Raw genomic sequence first — 19,011 nt, forward strand, 5'->3', positions numbered from 1 at the left:
CAGTTATCATTCCATATATTCATTTTACGAAATCAAAGTCAGAAATATTTTTGACAACGACCATCAATTAGTACAACTAAAATTTTTGGATGAACTTATTTTTTGTTGTAATTTTTTTCTTCTTAAAAAGTTACAAATTCAACTGAATCACATTATCTGGTGGAAACAGGAGAAAAAGAAAGAAAAACTTACCTTTAATTTCCTCTTGATTTGATTTCAGTTTCAATCCCATAACACCGCTTGTGACTGGACTAGACTTACTCTCTGGTCCCCATAGAAACGGATTAGTTGGCATTTCTATCAGCTACGTGAGAAATGAAAAGTAACTTTTCATCAGTTACTGCACATATGATTTATGTCAATTATATTAATTTCAGAGAATATTATAAAGACCTAAGCAAATACCTACAGTAATACTTCTTTGCTTCAATTGCTATCCAACAGTAAAAATAGACCAAATTAAAATATATAACACTTCACAGCATTTTGTTTTTAAATTGAAAAATGATGACATCAAGAAAAATATACCAATGTTATTTATGAGCAAATGTTCCAAAATGACCAACTGTTGATAGTCACATTTAAAAAATTAAAAATTATCAGAAGAAAAATGTCATGGTCAAAAAGAGTCATGCTGACTTTCAAATTCTGTATCAGATGGAAATGCTAGATATGATATTTGTAGTTTCTGGAACAAACAAACAAACAAAAAGACTACTCCATAAATAAAGAAGTGCAATTTAATCATACACAACACAAACTAAACCTATTGTATGCAACTTTATACCTGTATGTCAACTGTTCCATCTGTCTGGTTTCTGGTCAAATTGTGGTAAAACTCTTTGCTGTCAGGTAACTGAAACTGACCAATCCCATGTAAGGAGGTAGTACCGATTTGAATGTCAGACACCTGATCGGTGGATAGTCTGCTCACTGAGAGACCAAACACAGATGTCTTTATGGCAGTAGCCTTCTCTCCAGGTACTTTATTATTCACCAGTATATCTTGTAAGCCATCAATAGTACCAATCCCAGACAGAACAACATCTCTCTGATAAAACAATAGAAATATTAAAACAAACAAAAAATTAACCAAAGATAAAATATACAAGATAGTGTTCAGAATAATTGATAAGTACTTCTTTTATACAGGATGATCCAATAAGCAGAATCATATTTCATACATATTCAGACGACTTAAAGGAAGACAATAGAAATAAATATGTTTTGTTTTTAAACACAAAATATTATATTAAAGAACTTGTTAGATCCAACTTCAGAGTATTTGTAATGCAACATGTGAATAAGATCTGGGTAAATAAACAGTTTTGGGACAGCCCAGGGCCATGCTATCTAACAGAGAAATCCTTACCTGTGAATAATCTGTTGAATGTTCAGTGTTTGTATCATTGTCACCTTCATCTTTTAGAGCTGCTTCAAATACATTAGAGAGACCGGTAGCGAGAATGGTTACAACCGGTTCGGCTTCTTGAGAGCTAAAATCATTGTTCGATGCTCCCTCCTGTTTCATGTATGATATCATCGACGATATGACAGAAACTGCTCTGACCTTCAAGAGCAGAAAACAGTGATTTTATATCAAGTCTTTAAGTTTAACAGTCTTCCTCTTCAAATCAAGAACTCAACAAATCTTGCTATCTTTAAATCACTCTTAAATGATTAATTTATTCTCTGTTTCTTATTAGATAAAATATTCAGTTGAAATGAATTTGACACTGCAGCCACCAAGGAAATTATGCAGAAATCAGTTATTCCGAGACACACTTAGTACTGTTAACAACGATTATATTTACCGGTTGCATTTTCTACATTAGCATATTATAAATACTTCACACCCACCTGGCATGCTGAACTTTCGACCATCTGTACCATCTGTAACAATAGAAACGATTGCTAATAACTAGTACTTTAAATATTGTATTTATGAAGACAATTCATAAATATACATAACATGAAGAGGGTTGAAGACCAACCTGTGTGTCTGCTGAGATCTCTTGACTGGCCTCGGTTAATAAGCTCAGTGAAGATGACGTCTGAAGCACATCTTGAGATGACTGCACAGTCATGGTGGACAGTGACTTGATCAAAGTGTCACGAATCTGTGGAAACAAAGGGTGTACGTGCAAATTGCTTATACTTTACAGAAAATGTGAGCAACTTTAAGAAAAGGCTACACCATCTTTGTCAGTCCCCCCCCCGCCGCCCCCCCCCCATCTGTCCCTCTCTCTATACTCATTCCAACACACAGTTAATTCTAGCAGTATCTGATTGCGATGATCGTAACCTGAAGAATGTATTTCCTGTTAGACAATCTTATAAATAAATGTAACGATTCTGCTCTTGAAAAAAGATATCTGTTAAATTTAGATCCTCCAGCATAAATATGAACTGATAATAAAGGACAACATAAGTCCTTTACAAAAAAACCAGTTACTTCTTAATGTTCTGGATGTATACACCTGCTTTTACACAGTGCCACCAACAGTGACAATCTTTACCTGAACTCTGGTGTTTATATCTATAGCGTCACTGTCATCCTTCAGAGATACATCGTTCAGGATGGTAGCCATGGATACCATCATCTGATTGGCTGCTTCTCTATTGCCAGAAGTAAGGAGATTTCCCAGCATGCCCGTGGATGTTGATGTCAAATTCACCAAACGCTCCCCTAACGTTTGGCCTGATAGTGCTAATATGGGTAAAACCTACAAAAATGAAGTTATGTTTAATTTGTAAATGAAGAACTACAGATGTTATGAGAACACTTCAAAGTATTTATTCTGAAAAATTAGTTATTCTTAGAGCTTCATTATCTCCTTTTGTTTGCATTAGGGAAACAGTCCCCTTACACCGAAGGTGCAAAATTTTCCACTTGAATTGTTGCAAAGTGGCTGCTTATCTGGCTATACCACACATGGTTGAGCAGGTTTTGTAAGATGAGCAAGATAAGAATGACCACAAGATCGCTTATGCGAACTAATTTAATTAAACCAGTTTCACAGGACATAAGGGATTATATGCACTTCAATGAGCAATCAAGACAGTATAGAGTGCATAGCTGAAATGATATTGACTTCTTAACGTGTACTGTGTTGAGTGGAAGACTTGCATTTAAAACTCATCTCTGTACATGTCAAGACCTCAACTATCTTGTAACTATGTTTCTATGTAATATATAAATAATAACACAGATTTAGGATGACAGAAAAGCGAAGCGGGGGGAGGGGGGCGGAATGATACTTCCGCCCTCCATATCTTTCACAGGGGGGTGCGGGGGGGGGCTGGCGCCCCCAGCCCCCGGTTCCTACGCCCTTGTGAAACAACACCGACTCTGTTAAAATACAATCTTTCTCAGTCCGTTTTCTTGTATCTGCTTATATAAAGGCAGTTAAACAAAAGGTTGATGTGTCAGCTTTATGCCTGGCAAATACATAGCTGAAGGGCAAAATTATATTCTTTATGTTATTGCGAGTCCATGATGCATGTGAACTGGATGGAAAACTATTTGAGATAAACTGAAAGTCTTCTACTGTGTTTCAATTTCATGTCGTAGGCACACTAATCCTTTCACCAAAGAGTGATTACAATGATAACTTTGCATTATGAATCTTATTTGCTGTTTTTTACAATATTTTTTTTTTATATTGCTTCCTGGGCTTTGTTCAGCTATTACATTATATCAGCTCTTGGGTATCGAAAGTTTCAACGTGCATGTTGAAATAACTAGCATAGTGTTGGTTTCCAAAACTTTCCAGTTATTATTTGCAAGCCCAATTTTTGATAATTCTTTTATTTCCATTTTTTTTGTAGTTGTCTCCACTTTACAGCGTTAATTGTTTTGTATATGTACATTTAATTGTTTTTGTATTGCTATGTTTTACTTTTTATGTATAACGTTGAATGTAAAAAGCAGGGCCTTATTGGAAATCAGCTTTTGCTGAATAAGCAACCCTGGCTAAAAATGCGAATAAATAAAAAATGTCGGGCATTCGGGCCCTCCATACACTCGCTCAGCGCCCGCAACACAATTTCATAATCTAAGGTTCCTCCCTCCGACCATCCTATTGATATTATGTGCTATTCGCCTCATAAGAATAGGAGGATGCTGTTAGCATTGAATGTTATAAGGGGATCCGTAGATACAAATTGGCACCCGTGATCAAATCTCCGTATATTTAACTCGGTTAGCGTAAAGCTAACTTCTCCCGAGGACCTGAAGTATCATAACCAATAGTGAAATGAAAAATATAATAATATACAATAAATAATAAGAACATTAATATAAGAAAATGAATAATGACTGGGAGTCATTTTTCCAAGAACAAGAGCCATTTCTGAAATCACGTAAAGGTTGCCACATATTCCAAACTAGTATAACGATAGCCGCCCATTTTTTCCCTTCAGATCTCAGTACGAGAAACATGTATTTTATTTGTATAATAGAACCACTTCCGTTAATATTTCCCTACCCTAGCTATATGTCGATTTTACAAAACCTTCATGAAAACAGACTTTTTGAAAATGGATTTTGAAGCTCAGTCAACAATTTAAGAAATGCTTAGGCCTAACGTTAAATACTGGCGTCAAAAAATACATTTCGTATTTATTCCAATAAAGATCCACAACGGATAACAATGCTAAGTAGAGCTTACTTAAAGAGAAATAGAAGCTGCATGTACAGCATGGTCATTTTAAGTATCCAAGTACTATACAAAGAGATCGAGTTCACCGAAACATCCCTTTTCCTTATCACCTGAGGAAAACCGTCTTTTATAAATTATAGTAGGCCTACCATACAGTACTTTACATTTGATACAAAAGTTTCTTCTATACAACAGTTTCCCAAAATTTGTATGTGTCGCAATAGTTTTAAGTTTTAACCAAGGGCAGTACCATTCATAATTTGCATATTACACCAAAATTTACAATCGGCGTCCAGATGGCGGGAAAATGTAACATAATGTTCAATCTGTTGGGTCGTTCCCATGGTGCGATGAACTTGGGCAAGTTGCCAAGTTCGAATGTCGATGACCTACTTATGTCGGCCGTGACCAATGTCAATGGGAATTATGTGTGTAAAAACTCGTGTTTTTCCACGTGTAATATATATAGAAGTTTTACGTAAGGGGAGCGAATTTCGGGGCGGCTCGTTGATTGTGAGGAAGCACTTATCTAATCATCAATTTTTGTGAAAAATATCTTACGTTTTTTTTCTCCAGAAAATGTTTTTGACTAGTAATTGGAAACTCAATGTATCAAGAAGTACTGAGTCTAGACCTTATCATTGCATTTTGGGGGAAGACAGATCTTCAAGTGCAAAATATTGTTTTTTCATTCAAGGTTATCGTGGTTTTCTTGCGAGGTGTATACGGCGTAACTTTCCGATGTAGGCTTAGAATTAGGATCGGCCGATGCCTACCTAGTTTGCATGAATTTTTACCTAAATTCAATTTAATTTAACGGGAATCACTAAGCATGTCGGAAAGACAGGACTCGACTTACTACTAATACTTTAAGTTTAAAAGTTCACAATGAAAAGTTTTTAACTATCAACAAGTCCCCACCTGTTTGGAACTTCAGACAACAATAATGTAACTTAGGGGCTACATAAATACGGGATTATAAACTACATATATAAGAATAGTACAGATTTATTTATATCGTTAATCGGCTGTTGTTTACTCCAGAAAATATACTTTCAATACGTACAATATCAATCTTCGTACAAAAGTTCTTAAAAATAAAAAAAGTAGCGAAAGATAACTAGAAATGACATCGTGGAACCCCCCCCCCCCCGCATTAATAAACGAATCCATTTCATTACAGCATCAACTTCAAGTACCGAACAGCAGTGTGTAACAGTACCGTACCCTATGCTATAATAATATACAGTCCCGTGCGAAGATGGATTTAATTTGATATGCTCCCTTCGGTTTTGGATCAAAAATTATTCAATCGTTATAATTATTATCACAAAATGTGGTGAAATGCATAAGGGTGAGATTTTGTACATGGGAACCTTCACAATCATCGTTTGAAGGAAGAATAAATAACGAAAATTTCTGAATAACTTTGAGGTCTCATAACATGCTGAGTTCACTAACGTTCGATATTTGGTGTAGGCTATAGGTCCAAATTACTACGTGAAAAGTTGATTCGTTAATATGTCTAGGCCAGTGCGTAAATTGATAAGATATTATTCAAACTAAGAACACAGGAACCAGAAATAAACGTGTTTTCTTTTCTCTAATTTAAATAGTAACACGTAGATACTTTTATTATGTCCTGGATTCCCTGGAATGATACCGAAACGAATGTAATAACCAGTTGTTCTCCCAATACCGGTAGTAGTTACACATTGCACTGTGATCGGGGTTAGTCAAAGCTGGGATCGGGATGCCGGTATTCACTTGACTACCGGGATCCCGCACAACCCTAGTAATGAAATAGCCTATCTTCCCTCAAAATTGGTACATTGTACTTAATGCAACTCTTCTCATGCATGTAACAAAGGCTTGTATGTATCCTTGTGTATGTATAGGCCCCTACTAAACCACCTCAGGAGTTTCGCGGAAAAAGAAAAAGAAAAAGGATTTCCAAAAAAAAAATTTCCAAAGATAAAAAAGATGACGATTGTCCGTACCAAGTAACCATGTGTTTATGAATAGCGAATGGCCTAACCTACTAGATGTGTTAATGGCCCGAAAAGCGCCAAGAATAGTTACCCAAACTTTCCATCTCAAAAAGTATCTCAAACAAATCATCCATCTTCAATCTTTACTAAAATGTTAATTTTAATACCTAATTCTTACACTCCGACGTTATTTTGTACTTATGTTCAATATAATTCCGTTTATGAACAAATAAAAAATATGCCGAACTTAGTGTTTAACATCCTTGTTCGTCACTATTATTAACTCCATTCAAGCTCAATTAGAAATTTAAGCTTAGGCCAATCAAACTAAGTAAATAGTGACAACGTAACTAGTGTAGGATTACTGTTTAACGTTTCCAGATTGATATAAAGGAATGATAAGAACTAAAAACAACTCCAATGATGTTTCTAATAATAAAAAATTGCATTTACTTGTGCAGCATTAATTTGAACAAAAATATAGACCGTATTCAGAGGCCGGTTTCTCAATGTTACAACATAGCGTTAGGCCTAATGCGACAGCTATGGATTCGGGGCACATGAAAATCTCAGGTTTGGATGTAGTAACGTTTGGGAAATTTCCAAGCGTCGGTTATGAAAATTAGCGGTCGTCTGGTGTTATGTATTAAAGGCAAGCCAGACGCGGAAAAATCAGGAACCGGTGAATAAAAATCACGAAAATCCGAACCGGCAGCTAAAGGGAACTAAGACACGGAATACACTTCATACGATCATATGTCGCGAGTACTGTATGTACGCCTGTAGCTATAGCTGTGCATGCCTGTGAACAACGTTTATTTGTTGATCATTTGCATATAGCTGACACACTAGCTAATGCCGCGAGCAAACCGCATGTTCGTTGGTCCGTGTGATAGGGTTAAGATAAGTGGTGTAAGCAGAGCTGAAGCTCGAGATAAGCCCAACCCGAGCTCCCCCGCTTGAGGTCGGGTTGGGAATGCAACTTCGCTGTAAGGGGACTGTTTCCCTAATGATTCTAAGGGAATTAAAAAATACAAAACTGATTTTTTTTTAACACTTTAAGGTACTCCCCACCCCAGTCATATGGACAGAAACATGTAAAAACATCAATAATTGGAACTTTATATTTAATTAGTAATCATGACATATAAAATTATAACTCATGTGGCTTGGGCAATAAATGATACAAAATGGAAATGGAAATATTCGTATGTAAAGGTTAGTGTTAGAAACGCAAGCTGACGGTAATTGTACAATAGGTGAAGTAAGTTTACTTGTATAGCTGAACGTCTTACCTTTACGCTGAGGGATGAATATGTACTACAGCCGTACACATCTGACACCTTCACCCTCAGGAGTACAATGAAGCTATTACTCTCATTACCCAAAGGTAAGTAAAAGGAGGGTGAACTGGCACTCTTGTAAGATGATATCAATGTATCTGAAGATGAATAAAAACATCTATAATAAGTGAAATTAAAAATTAACAAAAATACAGGAAGAATATAAAGTTAAACGTCTGTATTACACACAGAATTGTACGTTTGAGTTGAACACATTTATAGAAGCAGTTAAACACAATTACAATAGCAAAACTTTTGTCTGCAACAGTAAATTTCAATATCCATTGCTAATTCAAACAGTCATGTTCAAAGATTCATGCCACCTCTTTGGGATCAAGCAGCTGGTTTGAGGCTGCCGCTAAATTTGTCCTCACAATGTTCGAATAACAGCTTCTCTCTTTATCTTTTATTTTCTTCTAATATTAATGTCCATAACAGGTGATGAAAATCTTGAGACAACCCGTTGTCTTTGCAGAGACAACGAGTAACACTTGAGACTACAGACGTAACACACACTTTCATATGGGCGATGTAAATAGTCTAGGCTTCTCTTGCATAGAAGGATCTGGGCTGCTGAAGTTTCCTACTTATACGTAAAACTATTACCTGCTAACTGTACCTTTTTGGAATGAGAAAGAGTGAAATGTTGCTGCAGCATTTCTAAAGAGCGGTTTGGCCATGTAGCACAGAAAGGCACAATTGCAAATAGTAAGTCCTTGAACCCATTCTCATCTCACATTCAGAACAAACAATTTTACTTCAAATCCGCATGGTACCATTTTCATGTAGATACCCTTTAAATTAAGGCAGCTGAGGGATAGCCCCTCAATTTAGCCCCAGTCCCCATGTAAAATCTGGTAACCCTAGTTTATGCAAGGAAACAATGAAGCTCCTTAAACTTCACAGCAGTCATTATAGTTCACTGCTGTCCATAGGTACAAAGAAAACTCATACAGTTCACAGGAAGTGTTTTGTGGAGATGTAGAAAATATTGGGCCAAGCTTTAATTCTGATTGACTTTGAGAGGGAAACCTACCAAATCCATTAAAGTCAGTTCTGTACACCGAGTAGCTTATAGGTTGGTGGTCGTCATCCACGTAGCCTTCGCACAGGACAGTAAACCGTGTTTCTAGGACCGTTCCATTCCTAGGTGATACACGGCATGAACCATTTGCTGGAGGGGTGCTGATACCAAAGCTATATTCTGTTCTGCCAGTCTCCAATTCACGAGTACCTTCAAAATCAAATCAGGTGAAGAAAAAAAGAAAAATTCACCAAGTAATATGTACCTGTCTTATGCCTTTACTTCACATTAAGAGAATCAGATACAAAGGTGTAATATGAAGAGGAAGAAAAACTTAAGAAATTCATATGAATTTGATGTATTACAACCCATACATACAAATTAACAATTATTTAAATTAGTCAATTTAACATTCATATTACCATTATCACTTCTGTTGCGAGCTATTTTTACCGAGGAAAATTTGTTCTGGTTTGATGCTGTCAGTGTCGTGTAATCCTGTAATACTTATGATTATTTAAAGGGTGTGAAGACTCTCGCAAAAAGAAAGGTCTAATGCCGGTAATCTGACCTAGTTTCAAATGAGGTGTAACAGAAGTTAGACACCACCATCGAACCCAGAAAATACACACACAGCTTGCTACCGTCGGTAATTAGACGCTAGTGTACAGTCAGTACATACAGCTGCGGTCAATACCCACATCACAGTGTACAAACGATACAGCAATCGACATCTCAGGTCCAGCTAAAGATAACAAGTAAGGTATCACGTTTCACTACTGTCTGCATTTTGTAGCGACACGAACAAAACATCACTTGCAAGCAACGCAAAGTTAACTTTTTTAGATGGCTGCACGCGGTTTGGGGCGAGTCTTCAATACCTTTAAGTTGAAATGCTGTCAGGAATACTGCTTAAAATGATCTCTACATTAGCTGCCACTGTCCAAGCAGTGTACGTCTCTGGGTATGATTGTTCCATCTGGAAGAAGCTTGTTGTTTAGAACATTTTTACTTGATCGGTTCCGTAGTTTTAAGTATTCTCTAGCCTGCTCAACAAACTGTTTAAGCTTTATCTAGCTGTTGGCAATATTCATCAATACATGAGGACTGTACTATTGGGAGGGTACATGTCCTGGTGAAATTCTGACAGGTGTTTGTTCAATTGTACTATAATGATACGAATTAATACCACTACTGCTACTTATGTTCTATGAGAGTATTCAAAAGACCTTTCGTGCTGCCTTTTCTTACTCTAGTTTTATTTTGCTGTTAGTCTAGGCACATATGTACTTGTAACCACTTCCTCTCTCTCTTCAATATCACTCTCTCCATCTCAGTTCTCATTAATTAAATTTTGAACTGCTTTAAAAGGACTGACACATACTCATGAAATTTTCACATCCTGTCATTTGGACTATAAGTCACTTAGTCAGTTCTTCAAATGCGAAACAAAAGTCAATGGGAAAACATAAGACCATAGGCCTCAATTTGGCATTGAGGAAAAGTTATTAAATACCACCCAAGGGTGCTCTGTTGTTCACAGAATGTCAACAAACAATATTGTTCTGCTGAATTGTTAAGAGTTTTGGAAACATTGGATGAACATTAATATTTAACGCCTGCATTGAATAGCTAAACATCATCATCAATTTAGACTAAAAGGAGCATTCAGAAGATAAAAACATAAGTTAATAATGAAAACTGGAATAGCTATTTTAACATTTCTAACATTCAAAAGTTTGCTTTTATCTTTCACTTGAAAGTAAGACATATCCAAACTAAAATGCAGTCTAACATCACTCTAAAATACCACCTTCTCTTATTTATCACTCTGTTTTGTCTACTCTTCTCCAATCCTACCTGAGGCTTCCAAATAATACATCCCTGCTTCGAGTTCCACCAAGGCCTGCCCCTTGATGACGAGATACTCTTGATTCCGTCCGGTTGATGAATTTTCCTCCCAGTCAAAATTTCTCACTCTCTTTCCTGCTGCATTCTCTTCCTGTCGATAGATCTTCCAGGAGTAAGAGATATCATCACCCTCTGAGGTCAGACAGTTCAAGCAGGAAGCTTGAAGTACCAAGTTACTCGACTGCATCAGGTAAGACCCACAATTCTGTATGCACCTGACAGACAGACAGACAGACAGAAAAAGCAGAAAACCAATAACAACAACAACGACAAGAAAACACTGCATTAACCAAAACAATTGGACCAATGTAGCTGAAGATAGACAGATTTTCATCAAGTTACATCAAAATATACAATCTTTTGTACATTTACGTACCTCACAGCAATTTGTGGTAAGTTCCCAGCGACAAACACTAGTTTTTGACGTGCGATAGCAGAGCGGTTTCCTTTCTCCACTTTCAGTTGAAAGACTAATGTCTGAGGAGCATCGACTGACCCTTTAGATATGACAAATACACTGCGATTGGAGAGAGTCGATCCATCACAGGTAATCTCCTTTATTGCTAGAGAATGAACAAGGTTACATGTAAACCATGAGGGCAATTTTGGACATTGAAATATCATTTTATATATACCTTTGATAAAAAACCTTAATGTGCATGTGATTGCTGTTTTTCCTTACAATCTAAAATATTACCTGACTTTATCCATTTCTCTTTGTTTCCTTCAATCAGGTATTCTTAAACTGTAATTATTAGTTAATGTCACAGTACAAAAGTGGATATATGATCCAACACACATGCACACACAGACACCAACCTACTAATCTCTTTAGGATGAGAATGTACATGGTATCTTAAATATTGTTTTACACATTAGCCAACAGTATAAGACTAAACCAAGCTTGCTATCATGTCATTATTATTATTTCTTAAAGATGTTCAAATAAACATCTCCTAGATATTGCTTGCAAACAAACACTGCCATGAAAGTTACAACGTTATTCAGATATCCAGTTTAGATCTCAAATATGCCATGACCATCACATAGTTTATTTCTTGTCATTTGTCCTCCATTTTTTATCTAAAGTTACATCAAACAATTCAACTGTTAATTACCATATTCTGATTGAGCTGTTTCTCCCGGCAAGCAGGACCAAGAAAAAACCAAACCAGGATCAAATTGAGGACTGCCCCCAAAATCAGGATCATGCGATGATGAGCCATCTAAGATAACGGCCGAGCTTTGACCTTTAAACAAAAGTCACACATAGATCATAAATGACAAAAGACAGAAGGAACACATACTTTACATGTTATGATGAGGTGTTCATGTGAATACAAATACAAAAGTTTAATTAATTTCTGAATGGTCAGATTGATATTTGCAAGGTAATACATGGGTCATGTAATCAAATTTTCCCCATTTAAAGACATTTTGGAACACCTGAACCTGTCATCGATCTCTGAGTCATGGCACTGCAACATCTTTATTACCTGAGAAGTCAAAGTTAGGTCACGGTTGTGCAGATTAATGAAAATTTTAAAATTTCCAAACATTCCAACAATTCATTCATTTCATCACCATGTATTGCCACCATTCCCACCTTGCTTGTTCCCCAGCCAAATCATAATCTACGGAAAAAAAAACCAGAAATCCTTACTTCTGACACATGAAGCACCACTTTTGTTTAATTTAATAAGAATAAAAAATTGAGTATAGACAACCGTCCCACACATCCCTTGTATATAGACTTTCTCCTACATGTCAGCTCAATGTCTTATTTATAATATGGACATGTACAACTGACTCAAGTATTTGGTATCCTTTACCACTAATGTCAAGGTCTAAAAGTGTTCAACAAACTGCTGGCACAGGCATTGTCCTTCACCATTATATTATAAGAAACCTAAATATTTCTATCTAAAGTCCCCAATATTAAGGTTTACACAACAATGAGAGGCAAGAGTTGATTTCAGTTCATTTATTTCACACTTAAATTCAAAGACAAAACAAGACACTTGGTGAAGGGATACCACAGAACAGTCTGTCCAGCAGACTTATTTCCACTGTGGTTCCCGAAGGTCTTATGTTTATCATTGAGATAACAGTTATAATACGTAACATACCCACAGTTCTTTGTGATCCTCCATCGATATGTGCTACCAGGTCACTTCTCTCCACCACCATCCAGCCCTCTGCATCCTCTCCTCTAATAGTATCTCCATCCTCGTCCTGCAAACTGACTCGCAGAAGAACTCTGTAGTTACCGACTTTGAGTGTCATGGGAGGTATTATTAGGTCTGTCTGGTTCGCTAACACAGTTGCAGGTAAAATGTGAACCTCTTCATCCACTGACCCGGCTGAGACGACATGCAACTCCCATTGGACAACTAGCAACACCTCTAGGGAACACGCCATCTCAATGGTGGACCCAAGATGCACCACTGAACTTCTTGAGGGTATTATGGAGGGTGACGATGCATCAAAAGAAATATCTCTAATGGATGCTGAAGTTAGCAAGCAAAGACTGCCTGCAGTGATTGTAACCTAAAGTGGAAATAGAGTATAAATTGAATATATGTTCATAGCTTTCGTGCAATTATCTTTCCTTTTTTACATATCTTAGGCATCCACTGATAATGTCACCTGTACTTCCCGTAAAGTTATGATTCATATCCATTTAAAATTGTAAAATTGTTTATTTGTAATATTTATTGATCAACTCATTAATTAATTAATGTAAAGGTTGTTCATCATCTTTAAAGCTGACTATATGCAATGAGATTAAATTGAGAATGTAACAAAGTGGTAACGGGAAGCTATGTTATAGATAACAAACTTTAGTCAACTTACCATTCTTGTAGCTTGAACATCATTACCAATCCTCACTGTTATATTGTACTTCCCTATGTTCTCATAGGTATAATGGGCATCTTTCTTACTGTAACCTTCCATGGTGACAAGCACACCTGTTGATCCGTCACCAAAGTCGACTTCCGGCCGAAGGTCAAATTTACATCCCTCCATTTCCAAAGTGCATGTCACAGGGACTCGGACAGTTGACCAAGAATCACAGACCACGGTCATCTCTGAAGTGACATAGATTGAGAAATTCTTCCTTTCTACTGAAATTTCATTTTGGACTAAGACAGTAAGGGTGTAGGTTCCGCACTGACTGAGATGGTAGGACAGAAGTTCTGCACTACTGGACCGTTTGGTGTTGTCCGGTCCCAAGAGATCCCAGGAGAATGTATGACATGTGGTATCGCTTGGTGTGACAGAAGCTGACAGTACCACTGAGATATTATGACCAACAGATGAACCTGATTCTGAAAGAAGATAGATATCAGGACATAATTCACAAAGCTGTCATGAGTTTCTGTGGGCAGAGGGGAGGAGGATGGGAAATGTTGGGGTTGGAGTCAGAAAGGGATTCGTTTCCCTTGAAAATAAAGCACTCTGACAAATTTACATTCAGCATGGTTTTATTTTCATTTGGCCGCACAAATGCACATGATTGGAGCCTTTTAGGGACAGAAGCTTTTCAAACGTGCAGCAGATTAATAGTAAATGTTGAATTTGGTAAATGATCAATGTGCACGACCTCTATAATTTCTGTAACATTTTCAGATAAAAATGTTAATCGACACTCACCCATAATTCTTCCATTTTCATCTTGGACGTTGATGTCTATGGACATAATCTTATCCATCACACAAACATCCATCTCTTGGTAAAACAGCTGGTGATCATCGCCGGTGACCTCCCCAGCTACCTTGAAACATCCACAAGAGTCGTAATTATGACCGAAAGAATGATCGCCTGACGAATCAGCTGGTACCGATTCATTCGCTAAGAACATAAGAGAAAAGTAAATTTCAGTGACAGCTTATCATACAGTAGCTGCGAAAGGAATTCTCCTTCACAGACATGTCTGTCTATCTTGTATGAAAGAGCTTAAAAAGACCAACAGAACAGTGAAGAAACTAACATGATAGCATGCTCTGTTAAGGAGATATCACACTTTGAAGATTTCAAAATTTCTTTGCAAATGACTGGTGTAGAAAGACTAGCTGTGAGGGTGTGATGTCACATCCTCACTTCCTTAACATGTGTTAATATATTTTATTAAAAATAATTACATTTTTTGTCACAAATCTAAAAAAATATTATCAAACATTCTTCAGATGTTAAATCTCAAATACTTCCCTTGACACATATGAAATTTCCTAACGTATCTTTTGGTTGTAAGTCATAAAATCTTACAAAATATTTTAATGAAATAAAGACTTTTCAGGACTAGTCTGATTTCAGCAGTTTCTACACAATCAGATAGAACTTAAAAATTTAATATCTCCTACCTGTAAATGGAAAAAGATATTTGAATAATTTCTTCACTATTAGGTTTCTTTTATTGTCCTCTTTCATATAAGATGAACATTTGTGACACCTGAACTAGTCCTTTAAGGGGAAAATATTGAAAACACACACCCATTACTGTACTCTCCAAAGATGAATCTTGCACACAAATAGAGGCTGTTTATTAAATTGAAAAAACAATAATATGCCAATGCTACTCTATTTTTTCTATCATTTCAGTCATTTTCAATCCTCAATAAGAACTTTAGTTGTCTTGATTGATCCTCCAAGATATCTTAAGAAGTAGTTTGGAGACGATAATCTCAAGAAAAATTTCTTTTTGAAAGCTATTCTCAGAAAGATTATGTATTAGAGATTTCATTACAATTCTAAAATTATGTAATTTTTGTTTGAACGAAGTAAAATAAGACACATTACAGTAGAAAACAATTTACAAAGAACATATTAAGGGATATAGATAACGAAAGTCCTGTTATCAAAGCTATTAAAGCAGCTTCAATAAAATAGAAATAAATTTAAACAACATCAAGTTTGCACATGTTGGCTATTTTGTATTAAAGACTTGTGAAAAAGGGGGGAAAAATTGAAACACAATTAGAAACAGCTATGGGGTTACATATTAACTTTGGGTATTATATCTGAAATTGTGAACGAGATTGGTTTAATATCCCATTAAAACTCACTGGATTTTCCATCTCCCCAACTGATAGAGACGTAAAAGCTTTCAACCGGTTCTGAAAATAGCCATTGAATCTGGACAACGACTGGATCCTGAAGGTTCTCAACCAGGGGAGAGTCAACATACATTAGTATTAACCTTTGCTCAGCTGAATGCAACATGGTGGAAGGAAAAGGGAGAAGCAAATACAAGAAAAAAATAATAATTTGGAAAGACAGAAAAGCATCCAAGTTAATAACATCATTAAATCCAGAATGAAAGCAGATGATACGAAATAGTGCACATTACCTTTTGAAATTACTTTTGAGATGAGATCAGCAAGGATATTGTTTCAAGTATAATTTAATATTACTAGATATGATATGCATTAATATTATATATGGTAATAGGATTAATTTTTAGACAGCATATGTAGTCATTTGCCCTTCATTAGTCAAGCATGGATGATGCTGTCAAACATTTAATGGCTTCAATTAAAACAGCACAGCTTGCATTTGCTTGAAAATTTTGGACAAATTTTAAAACTTAATTTTTAATTGATCAAACTAATAAGTGAGCCTGTTAGAATTTACCACCTTTTGAACATTGATAAGTATGAAACTATGATGGTCTCCTTTTGAATCTAAACATGTTGCTGTGCTGACACTTTTGCTGTATGTTATTAATGGATTTTTTTTTTAATCATTTTCTTTATTACTTGAAGAGAAACTTTTCTAAAGTCAATTGCTAAAGATTTGCATTAATAGGGGATTTTAATCTCAAATAGTATCAAAAGTTTAACAAAATCGAGACAAATGATTGCATTACATAGGACGATAAACTTCCTTGTATGTATCTTGTATATAAAGTCCCACAGAAATTTGGTATGCTGCAATTTTCTTTTAAGTTTATAGTTACCTTCACAAACTCTTTGTTAAAGTAAGCGGCAGCCTATTTTTGCCCCTTTTCTTTTTTACCACACGGCTGCCATTAGTTGCAATTCAATACCTATAGCACCATATATTAACATATGTCACAGTTAATATTTCTCTCAAATAAAACACACACTGTCATAGCAACCCTGCAATCTTGTGAATATAAGAAGAGAGGAAAAACAGCTTTAAATACCCTGGGTGGTCTCATCTCCTGGATCTGTAGTTGCAACATCTTAGAAGAGAAAACAGAAAAATATAGACCAGTACAATTGATGAACACTGCCATCATTTACAGTTCAATAACTATAACATATGTCACTAATATTTCTGTCAGTCCAATTACTATCATGACATAATAATATAATATATATAATAATATAATAATATAAATATATATATATATATATATATATGTAATATATATATATATATATATATATATATATAGTATTGTTCGATACAGGTGGCAAACGCCTACAGTGGAATTACGACCTTCCTTACCGGTTTCGAACCTCTGGACATACAATCAGCGTCCATAGCCTAGTGGTTAGGGTGTCCGCGTACAGAGCGGAAGGCCCGTGGTTCGAATCCCGGTGGAGGCTGAAAGTTTTTTCACTGTTCTTGATTTTCCAACTCATTACGATTTTCATTTATATATATTCATTTGCCTTTGTCGTTTACCTCCATTGCATTAACATAAAGTCTGTTCAAAGTATCTCTTTCGAGATCCGGCTTTAGGAATGACAAATGATTTCGAGTTGGTCAGCATCATGTTTGATCTCTAGAGTAAGGCAAAATATGTCACCAAAAACAGAACTAGTATTGTTCGATACAGGTGGCAAACGCCTACAGTGGAATTACGACCTTCCCTACCGGTTTCGAACCTCTGGACATACAATCAGCGTCCATAGCCTACTGGTTAGGGTGTCCGCGTACAGAGCGGAAGGCCTGTGGTTCGAATCCCGGTGGAAGCTGAAAGTTTTTTCACTGTTCTTGATTTTCCAACTCATTACGATTTTCATTTATATATATATATATATATATATATATATATATATATATATATATATATATATATATATATATATATATATATATATATATATATTATTATGATGTCACAGCTAAACATTTCTCTCAAAACTATTCACACCCACCAGCAGCACTGCTCTGCAGATTAACTGAGTGCATAAAGATGCAAATATATATTTTTGGAAACTTCCACATGGAGGAGGAGACAAAGGATGGGTGCAAACAGTGTCAAGAACTGGTTAAATTGGTACATTAGCTGCAGACCTTCCAGTTTGGTTTTTTCTCTATACTTCCTGTTCTCGACCATTTACATCTACCTGAGTTATCTGTGCATAACTGGAATCTCTTAACTTACAATTGGTACGATGCGTTACGCCAAACATGAATGGAATGTTCGACTGTGCCATTTCACATTTCAATGTCGTTAACACTTCAAAGTTATATATTAAGCATTCTTGAAGTGATATTATACACACAGTATTTTACAGTATTTTCCAGATTGTATTCAGTCGAGCTGTTGTAACTTAACTCTGTCACATCAATCTGCATCTTAGAAACAATGAGAATAAGGTTCCTTAAGTACTTCCAAAAGAGCCATTTTTGAAACATGTCTTTCCATTTGTAATTTTACTAACACAAAAAATAAAGAGTTTGGAACTACTTACCCTGGGTAGTGTAATTTTTGGTCTGATGTGTTGCTAACCCACCTGATGGAAAATCATGCTATATGTATATGTACATTTGTCGTAATTAAGTTTTCACAAAATGTCCATCTCACAAAATGAAAATTATTATGAGCACAGTTACATGCACAAAACTGTCTGCCAGGTAGCAAAAACTTGTATGAAACTAATATGGACATACTCTTCTTCATTTCAATAAAAACAGAGATTATTGTAGAAATGAAATACCTGGCTGTCACTGAAATATACCACCGTTACTTTTAAGACAATAATTCTTAACAACCTAGCATCTTCAGAGGCCTCAGATGCCCGATACCTTATATTTAATGGAACATGTAAAAGAAATTTGTGTCTCTTAGATAACATTTGTTGATATAGTTTTGTCTG

The 19,011-nt window shown here is 35.9% G+C and overlaps 1 protein-coding gene across 22 annotated transcripts in view; it reads right to left on the reverse strand.

The window, feature by feature from the left end:
• Positions 1-19,011, reverse strand: part of LOC139965458 (polycystin-1-like protein 2) — a 46,236-nt gene that overhangs the window by 14,936 nt on the left and 12,289 nt on the right. For 14 of the 22 annotated variants that reach the window (XM_071967818.1, XM_071967813.1, XM_071967808.1 and 11 more), the window contains 17 exons: positions 18,607-18,648; positions 17,103-17,141; positions 16,000-16,143; positions 14,591-14,788; positions 13,790-14,265; positions 13,063-13,483; positions 12,052-12,183; positions 11,310-11,496; positions 10,883-11,148; positions 9,035-9,232; positions 7,951-8,096; positions 2,520-2,726; positions 1,995-2,120; positions 1,861-1,893; positions 1,373-1,570; positions 788-1,051; positions 193-304 (listed from right to left, as the gene is read on the reverse strand). In XM_071967818.1, the coding sequence (XP_071823919.1) occupies positions 193-304; positions 788-1,051; positions 1,373-1,570; positions 1,861-1,893; positions 1,995-2,120; positions 2,520-2,726; positions 7,951-8,096; positions 9,035-9,232; positions 10,883-11,148; positions 11,310-11,496; positions 12,052-12,183; positions 13,063-13,483; positions 13,790-14,265; positions 14,591-14,788; positions 16,000-16,143; positions 17,103-17,141; positions 18,607-18,648 (3,189 nt within the window). The remainder of the gene's footprint in view (positions 1-192; positions 305-787; positions 1,052-1,372; positions 1,571-1,860; positions 1,894-1,994; positions 2,121-2,519; positions 2,727-7,950; positions 8,097-9,034; positions 9,233-10,882; positions 11,149-11,309; positions 11,497-12,051; positions 12,184-13,062; positions 13,484-13,789; positions 14,266-14,590; positions 14,789-15,999; positions 16,144-17,102; positions 17,142-18,606; positions 18,649-19,011) is intronic. The other 8 variants (XM_071967816.1, XM_071967815.1, XM_071967811.1 and 5 more) reach the window with 2 other exon arrangements.

Source organism: Apostichopus japonicus, chromosome 3 (genome assembly GCF_037975245.1).
Source record: "Apostichopus japonicus isolate 1M-3 chromosome 3, ASM3797524v1, whole genome shotgun sequence".
Classification (NCBI taxonomy): domain Eukaryota; kingdom Metazoa; phylum Echinodermata; class Holothuroidea; order Aspidochirotida; family Stichopodidae; genus Apostichopus; species Apostichopus japonicus.